A 10,000-nucleotide genomic window follows, 5' to 3' on the forward strand; every position below is an offset into this window, starting at 1 on the left:
TTCAGAACCAAACCTTCTGTTTTGAACAACTGAACATACGATGAACACGGTGCACTGTAATTAACCTTATCTCTCTCTATGCACCGCCAGTTACGCCGCTGCCACATAAATACAAGTCTACAATATACTTACACGTATTCTAGAGCTTACTTAAGGTACATAGGCACAGCCTACAGCAAGGCACATTTCAACACGTTATTTATATTTTCTACCACGAAGATCTAGCCATAATAAGCGCGGAATGTCAGCCTCTTCAGGTAAAATGGCAGATGTTCTTTTCGTGATTTTCTTGCTAATAAAGAACTAGCGAGTTCATTAGCTAACACATATATTATTGGTGATTCTCGTGATTATTTGCTTGTTCTCAAAACATGTTCATCGAGGGAGGAATAACGTATGCATAACACTTATTCAAAGTTTGTGTAATGTATTTTTTTTCGAACGATCTCTCATTTCATTCAATGTTCGAATATCACTCACTTTAACATCATTTCACTCCCTCAGACATTTGGTTTCGGCGGGTTGGCTATATGAAATAACCGGGAAAACAGACAATAGAAGAAAACGAAATAGAAGTAAAGGCAGAGAAAGAAAACAAGGTAGGACGAAGAAATGGAAGAAGTAAAGAATAAAGAAATAGTAAAAAAAAACAAGGAAACACGAAAAAGGAGCTAAAAAAAAAGAAAATCACAAACAAACAAAGCAAAAAATAAATAAGAAAAAAAGGAAAACACGTCAACAAAAATCACAAAAAACAAAACAAAAAGTAAACACAAGAAACGAACGCGAAAACAAAAGAAGATCGACTTGCGCGCGCACGGACCTCAGTCGGGGAGTTTCTTCAGCTGGAAAGGCTTCGGCGAATAGACCCTGACCATAAAATAGCCGGGAGAATCGGGCAGGAAAGTAGCAGGGATGATGACGTAATGTCCAGGCACCAAGTCCGCGCGTGACAGAACCTCCCTGAAGTTTATGTAAGTGCCTGAAGTGCCGTCTTCGTAGTTGTAGTAGAAGTGGGTGACTGGCAGCCGCTTGTTGGGGTCGTCGGTCTGGTGGAGGGAGAATAAAAAAAATATATTATATTGTTTTGTTTCTCTCTCTGTCTTTCTGTCTGTCTGTCTGTCTGTTTGTCTGTCTCTCTCTCTCTGTCTCTGTATCTCTGTCTCTCTCTCTCTCTCTCTCTCTCTCTCTCTCTCTCTCTCTCTCTCTCTCTCTCTCTCTCTCTCTCTCTCTCTCTCTCTCTCCCTCTCTCTCCCTCTCTCTTCCTCTCTCTCTCTCTCTCTCTCTCTCTCTCTCTCTCTCTCTCTCTCTCTCTCTCTCTCTCTCTCTCTCTCTCTCTCTCTCTCTCTCTCTCTCTCTCTCCCTCTCTCTCTCCCTCTCTCTCTCACTCTCTCTTCTCTTTCTCTCTCTCTTTCTCTCTCTCTCTCTCTCTCTCTCTCTCTCTCTCTCTCTCTCTCTCTCTCTCTCTCTCTCTCTCTCTCTCTCTCCTCCTCTCTCTCTCTCTCTCTCCCTCTCCTCTCTCTCTTTCCCTCTCCCTCTCTCTCTCTCTCTCTCTCTCTCTCTCTCTCTCTCTCTCTCTCTCCTCCCTCCCTCCCTCCCTCCCTCCCTCCCACCCCTTCCTTCCTCCCACCCTTCCCTCCCTTTCCTCTCTCTTCCTTCTCTCCCTCCCTCTGTCGCCTCTCTTCTCCTCTCCTCCTCTCTCCCTTCTCTCTCTCTCTCTCTTCTCTCGCCCTCCCTCCCTCTCTCGCCTCTCCTCTCCTCTCCCCCCTCTCTCTCACACACGCACATAAACACACACACTATTCCTGACCTGGTATTATGATTTCCAAGAAGTAGGCTACATCTATCAATTGAGTCTTGTGGCCATGTACTAAAATTCATCCTCTGAACATGATTATTTTAAGCATTAGTTCATGGAAATAATGTTTATTTTATTTTATTTATTTATTTATTTATTTATTTTTTAATGCGATAATAATATAATATGATTTTATTATACTTATTGTTTTATTTTTCTTAAGGAAGAGAAATCACGATGGAATAATAATCTGAAAATTAAAGAAAAATGAAAAACGCATTTGACTTTTTCATTGCGCATTCATTATATCTAGTGATCTATACAAGAATGCCCTCTCCCCCCCTTCCCCACCCCCCACCACCACCTCCTCTCCCACCTCTTCCCCACCACCACCAACCACACCACAATCCACCCCACCACCACCCCCTCTCCCCCCTCTTCTCCATCACCACCACCACCCTTTCCCCCCCCTCCCCCCACCTCCCCCTCTCCCACCTCTTTCCCACCACCACCAACCACACCACAATCTTCCCTCTTCTTCACCACCCCCGCTCCCCCACTCCCCCACCTCCCTTCCCCCTCTCCCTCTTCTCCATCACCCCCTCTCCCCAACTCCCCTCCCCTCTCCTCTCCCTCTCCCCACCACTCCCCCTCTCCCACCTCTTCCCCCACCACCCACCTTATACAAGAAGAATGCAATCTGCAACATCTTGACCCCCCTCTTCCACCACTCCACCACCCTCTCCCACCATCCTGCCTGCCCCCCTCTCCCCCTTTTCCACCACCCCCCACCCCCTTCCCCTCTCCCCCTCTCTCCCTCACCCCTCCTTCCCCCTTCCTCATTCCCTCCCTCCTCCTCCCCACCACCCACCTTATACAAGAAGAATGCAATCTGCAACATCTTGACCCCCTTTTCCACCACCCCCAGTCCCCCCTCTCCTCCCTCTCCAACCCTCTTCCCCACCACCACCAACCACACCACAATCTTCCCCTCTTCACCACCCCCTGCCTCCCCTACTCCCCCACCTCTCCCCCTCCCTCTCCCCCTCAATCCCTCTCCACCACTCCCCTCCCCTTCCCCTCTCCCCAACTCCCCCTCTCCCCGCCCCACTCCCCCCACCTCTTCCCCACCACCCACCTTATACAAGAAGAATGCAATCTGCAACATCTTGACCCCCCCCTTTTCCACCCCCACCTCCCCCTCTCCCCCTTCCCACCACCCCTTTCCCCTCCCCCTCTCTCCCCACTCCCCCTCCCCCACCACCCACCTTATACAAGAAGAATGTAATCTGCAACATCTTGACCCCTTTTCCACCCCCTCTCCCTCTTCCCCACCACTCCCTGCCCCCTCTCCCCCTCCCCTCTCCCCCACCCCTCTTCCCCACCACCCACCTTATACAAGAAGAATGCAATCTGCAACATCTTGACCTCCCCCCTTTACCACCACCCCCACTCCCTCTCCCCTTCCCCCTCTCCATCACCTCTTCCCCACCACCACCAACCACACCAAAATCACCCCCACCACCACCCCCACTCCCCTCCTCCCACCTCTTCCCCTTCCCCTTCCCCCTTCCCTCTCTCCCCTTCCTCCACCACTCCCTCCGCCTTCCCTAACTCCTCCTCTCCCTCCCCACTCCCCCCCTCCCCCACCTCTTCCCCCCACCACCCACCTTATACAAGAAGAATGCAATCTGCAACATCTTGACCCCCTCTCCCCCTTCCCTCCTCTCTCCCACCTCTTCTGCACCACCACCAACCACACCACAATCTTCCCCAACTCCCCCACTCCCACCCCCTCCCCCCCCCCCACCTCTTCCCCACCACCCACCTTATACAAGAAGAACAATCTGCAACATCTTGACCCCCTTTTTCCACCACCCCCACTCCCCCTCCCCCTTCCACCTCTCCCACCTCCTCCCCACCACCACCATACCACACCACAATCTTCCCCCTTCACCACCACCCTCTCCCCCTTCCCCTTCCCCCCCTCCCACCTCCCGCCTTCACCATCACCCCTTCCTAACCCTCTTCTCCATCACCCCCTTCCCCACCCCTCCCCCTCCTCCCCACCACCCACCTTATACAAGAAGAAAGCAATCTGCAACATCTTGACCTCCCTTTACCACCACCCCACTCCCCTCCCCTTCCCCCTCTCCCACCTCTTCCCACCACCACCAACCACACCAAAATCACCCCTCTTCACCACCACCCCCACTCCCCCTCTCCCACCTCCTCTTCCCCCTTTCCCCCTCTCCCCCCCCCTTTCCCACTCCCCCTCCCCCCCAAACTACCCTCTCCCTTCCCCTCCCCCTCCCCGCCCCCTCCCCCCACCTCTTCCCCACCACCCACCTTATACAAGAAGAAAGCAATCTGCAGCATCTTGACCCCCATACTTCGGTTCGAGCGACGGTGTTCCTGCATGACGCCGATCAACATGCTGCAGCCGTCATCGTCATCGTCGTCTGCAACGTGCAAAAGGGTCATTAGTCCTAATTATATGACAGATATAGTGATGATAATGATAATAATAGTTTCAATGATAATAACAATGATAGGAATGATAACTATCATAATCCTCCTGATGAAAATTATGCATCTACTACTATTACAAAATTATATCCGGGAAAAGATATGATGGCACGTGGCTCTTCTCCGGTAAACAAACAAGAGAACCAAAGCAACAACAACAGTAACAACAAAACAAAACAAACGAACAAAAATAAAACAAAAACAAAATCAGCAGAACGGAAATAGCATAGAAAAAAACAACAACACACCTGGTTGTTTTCCATTTAAACAAATGAGAGAACCATAAACAACAACAACAACAACAAAAGAAAACAACCAACGAACAAAAATAAAACTAAAACAAAATCAGCAGAACCTAAATTACTTAGAAAAAACAACAACAACCAGAATACTATATCACAAACAACAAAAACACAACAAAGACAGAATAAAAAATAAAGCAACAAACACAAACAACAATAACAACAAAGACAGAATCAACAATAAAACAACATACTAAACACAAACAACAAAAACACAACAAAGACAAAATCAACAATAATTTGACATAATAAAAAACAACGAGAACACAACAAAGACAGAATCAACAATAAAACAACATAATGAAAACAAACAACGAGAACGCTACAAAGACAGAATCAACAATAAAACAACATACTATATCACAAACAACAAAAACACAACAAAGACAGAATCAGCAATAAAACAACATAATAAGCACAAACAACAAAGACAGAATCAACAATAAAACAACATAATAAACGCAAACAACAAAACACAACAAAGACAGAATCAACAAAAAAACAACAAGAGAAAAACAAACAACAAAAACACAACAAAGACAGAATCAACAATAAAACGACATAATAAACACAAACAACACAAACACAACAAAGACAAAATCAACAATAAAACATAAACAAACAAAAACACAACAAAGACAAAATCAACAATAAAACAACATAATAAAAACAAACAACTTAAACACAACAAAGACAGAATCAACAATAAAACAACATAATAAAAACAAACAACGAGAACACAACAAAGACAGAATCAACAATAAATCAACATAATAAAAACAAACAACAAAAACACAACAAAGACAAAATCAACAATAAAACAACATAATAAACAACAACAACAAAACATACTAAACACAAACAACAAAAACACAACATAGACAAAATCAACAATAAAACAACATAATAAAAACAAACAACGAGAACACAACAAAGACAGAATCAATAAAATAACATAAACACAAACAACAAAAACACAACAAAGACAGAATCAACAATAAAACAACATAATAAACAAACAACAAAAACACAACAAAGACAGAATCAACAATAAAACAACATAATAAAAACAACAAAAACACAACAAAGACAGAATCAAAAATAAAACGACATAATAAAAACAAACAACGATAACACAACAAAGATAGAATCAACAATAAAACAACATAATAAAAACACGACAAAGACAGAATCAACAATAAAACAACATAATAAAAACAACAAAAACACAACAAAGACAGAATAAAAAATAAAACAAAAACAAACAACGAGAACACAACAAAGACAGAATCAACAATAAAACAACATAATAAAAACAAACTACGAAAACACAGCAAAGACAGAATCAATAAAATAACATAATAAACACAAACAACAAAAACACAACAAAGACAGAATCAACAATAAAACAACATGATAAAAACAAACAACTTAAACACAACAAAGACAGAATAAAAAATAAAACATAATAAAATCAAACTACAAAAACACAACAAAGATAGAATCAATAAAACAACATAATAAAAACAAACAACTTAAACACAACAAAGACAGAATCAACAATAAAACAACATAATAAACAACAACAAAACATACTAAACACAAACAACAAAAACACAACATAGACAAAATCAACAATAAATCAACATAATAAAAACAAACAACGAGAACACAACAAAGACAAAAAAAAAATAAAACAAACACAAACAACAACAACAGCAACAACAAAAACAAAACAACGGCGGCAACACACCTGGTTCCTCGACGGTCAAAAGAAACTGTGGATTGGTCGCAAATTTCTCGAAGTCGTTCCTGCTTCCTCCCGCTGTCTGCCCTTTGACCCATTCCCCCTTGATGGCCTTGACCTGTGACCTCGCATACAAGTGCAGACACATACATACAAGAACATGTATAAAAATGTTTGTGTACGGAAGAAGGATGGAAAGGATATAAAGAGATAAAGATAAGAGGTAAATTGAGGATAAAATGGGTGCAGAATCACCGTTGTGTGGGTATGTGTACGTGTATAATGTACGTGTGTATGTAAGGATGCACATGAAAGTTTACACAAACAGGAGAGGAAACAGAATCATATTGTAGATAAAACACATGCAGAAAATATCATACACAAACGAAATCACAGATAATAAAGAGATCCACAGTTCCCAAACGGATCATTAAAATTTAAGAAAATAGATAAAAAACAAAAAAACAAAAACAGGACGCGTTCATACAGACAAACACACGGGAGAGAAAAGCAAACATTGATATAGATGTTCTTGTCAATAAGCGTATTTCAGACATGGTTTTATATGTGCCTACTACCTGATCAGCATATTTTAAACATCATTAGACCTTTTTTACAGGATAAATTTCAGGCTATTGATAAGGAATGGATAAAACAATGTCTGATACCATGCTAGTGTAAAAATGAATCTAAATATAATGCATACTGCCTAGTGTGACTCACTTTTTAAATATCTATATTTTTTTATTTCCGTGACTCACTTTTTAAATATATATCTTTTATTTCGTTTTCTTAAACAAGTAAACAAACAAAAAATATTACATCTGATACTCTTACTATAGACACATCCTATAATCTCCCTTTTCCTTCTTCCTTCTACGTTCTCTCCTCCCCTTTCTCCTATCCTATGTTGCTAGGATAGCAGTCATTCTACTTTCCCAACCACCATATTCAACCCTCCTCCCAACCACCATAAACACCATACCCACCTGCCCGACGTGATCTACAGTGCCACCATACCCACCTACCCGACGTGATCTACAGTGCCACCATACCCACCTGCATGTCGTGATCTACAGTGCCACCGTACCCACCTACCCGACGTTCTCTACAGTGCCACCATACCCACCTGCCCGACGTTCTCTACAGTGCCACCATACCCACCTGCCCGACGCGACCTACAGTGCCACCACACCCAATACCCACCTGCCCCACGTGACCTACAGTGCCACCATACCCACCTGCCCCACGTGATCTACAGTGCCACATACCCACCTGTCCGACGTTCTCTACAGTGCCACCATACCCACCTGCCCCACGTGATCTACAGTGCCACCATACCCACCTGCCCGACGTTCTCTACAGTGCCACCACACCCAATACCCACCTCCCCGACGTTCTCTACAGTGCCACCATACCCACCTGCCCGACGTGATCGACAGTGCCATCGTTGTCGAAATCAGGGCCAATGGTGCACACAGACACCTCCTCGAACTGCTCGATAAAGTCGTCATAGCTCATCCAGAATTCACCGTCACTAAGGCTGTTGATGCCCAGTTTCTCCTTCTGTTCCTCGGGCACGCCGGACCAGAGGGGGTCGCTGCGGGAGGGAAGGGAGAAGGAGAGGGAAGGAAGGTGGGGGAGGGGGAAGGAGGGAGAGAGGGAAGGAGGGGGAGGGGGGAAAGGAGGGGGAGGGAAGGAGGATGGGAGGGAAGGAGGGAGGAAGGTGGGAGGTGCGAGGTAGGGAAGGAGGATGGGAGGTAGGGAAAGAGGAGGGAGGAGGGAGAGGGAAAAGGAAGATGGGAGGTAGGGAGGTAGGGAAGGAGGAGGGAGGAGGGAGAGGGAAAAGGAAGATGGGAGGTAGGGAGGTAGGGAAGGAGGAGGGAGGAGAGAGAGGGAAAAGGAAGATGGGAGGTAGGGAGGTAGGGAAGGAGGAGGGAGGACAGAGGGAGAAGGAAGGAAGGAGGGAGGGTGGATGAGGAGGGAGGGTGGAAAGGTGAAGAGGGAGGAAGGGAGGGAAGAAGGAGAGGGAAAAGAAGGGAGGGATTAGGATGGTAAGAAGGAGGGAGAGTAAAAAAGGGGGAAGGAGAAGAGAGAGAGAGGAGATTGATAGAGGACAGGAAAAAGTGAGTGAGGAAGGAAGAAAGGGAGGAAGAAATGAAAAATGAGAAGGAGGGATAAAGAGGGTTGAGAAGGGAGGAAGGGAAGGAGGAAAAGAAGGCGTTAAGAAAGGAAGAGAAGAAGGGAAGGAAAGGGAAACAGGAGAAAATAAAAATCAGTAACTATTTCTCAAAGGAAAGATCAACACACAATCACAAGTCATTTCAGATATTCTTCCTTATAAATAAACCACAATAAATAAATCACAGACAAACAAATATACAAATAAACAAAAATAGATTCACTAAAAGAAAACTAAAACAACAACAATGACAAAGAAAAAACATAAACAACAATAACAAAGTAGAAGAATGAAAATGAAAGAAATAATCCACAATTAATAGATCACAGACAAAGAAATATGCAAATAAACAGAAAAAATAGATTAAACGAAAACAAAAACAACAATGGTAAAGTAAGAAAAACATAAACAACAATAACAAAGTAGAAGAATGAAAATAAAAGAAATAAACCACAATTAATAAAGCATAAACAAATATGCAAATAATCAGAAAAATAGATTCACTAAACGAAAACAAAAACAACAATGGTAAAGTAAGAAACACATAAACAACAGAAAACAGAAACAACAACAATGTCAAAGTAAGAAAAACACTAACAACAATGACATAGAAATAAGTAGAAGAGAATAAAAAATAAAAACGCATTAAAAAAAAATATCGGTTGCCAGGAATGTCTCATTGTTGACATATTGAGGTGCCATTGAGTGCCAAGGAGTGCCATGGCGACCCACGTGATCCAGACTGTGATTAATGATCTTTTCGTCTCGCCAATTTAATGTGAAAGATTTGGCTTTCATGATGTGTTTTTTTTAATGAATATTCTTGTTATTTTTAATGATTTTTTTTCTCACTGTTTGTGTTTTCTTTCCATGTTTATATTATGTTTTTTTAAAGCATTTTTTTCGTGAATCCTTGCAGTATATTTATCAATATTTTTTATCATGTATTCGTGTTTTTTTCTGGGCGTAATGTTCAATAATTTTTTGGAATGTAATAAGAAAAAAAAAAAGAATAAAAAACAGTGAAGACCGGAAGATGAATGTTAAACAACTAAAAAACACAGAATGAAGGATTATACATGAACAAACAAAGGAACAAATTGTACCGTAGACATTAAGCCGTCAATGAATAAACAAAATAAATGAATCGACGGATTACGAAATTAGTGAGCAAGTAAATCGAAAATAATGGAATGATGAAATGATGTACAGAAGAAAACAAAAACAAAACAAAGAAAAATAGAAAAACAAAGAAGAAAAGGGAAGGAAAACAAAAAGTAAAGTAAAGTGATCTGAAAAAGAGAATATAGCGAAAGAATAACGAGCATAAAGCGCATATAACAACGAAAACAAGAAAAAAAACATGAAGCAACAAAACGATATAAATCAAACCAAACCATTACAAAAAAAAACATAAACTAAACACACAGCAGACCCAAGAT

At 42.5% G+C, this 10,000-nt stretch overlaps 1 protein-coding gene across 1 annotated transcript in view; it reads right to left on the bottom strand.

Moving 5' to 3' along the window:
• Positions 1–10,000, bottom strand: part of LOC113804243 (calpain-A-like) — a 53,000-nt gene that overhangs the window by 33 nt on the left and 42,967 nt on the right. The window contains exons 9-12 of the mRNA XM_070125992.1: positions 7,799–7,976; positions 6,383–6,494; positions 4,148–4,260; positions 1–1,049 (exon numbers count right to left, since the gene is read on the bottom strand). The exon at positions 1–1,049 is cut by the window's left edge and continues 33 nt beyond it. Coding sequence (XP_069982093.1) covers positions 825–1,049; positions 4,148–4,260; positions 6,383–6,494; positions 7,799–7,976 — 628 coding nt within the window. The 3' untranslated portion in view covers positions 1–824. The remainder of the gene's footprint in view (positions 1,050–4,147; positions 4,261–6,382; positions 6,495–7,798; positions 7,977–10,000) is intronic.

Source organism: Penaeus vannamei, chromosome 10 (genome assembly GCF_042767895.1).
Source record: "Penaeus vannamei isolate JL-2024 chromosome 10, ASM4276789v1, whole genome shotgun sequence".
Classification (NCBI taxonomy): Eukaryota; Metazoa; Arthropoda; class Malacostraca; order Decapoda; family Penaeidae; genus Penaeus; species Penaeus vannamei.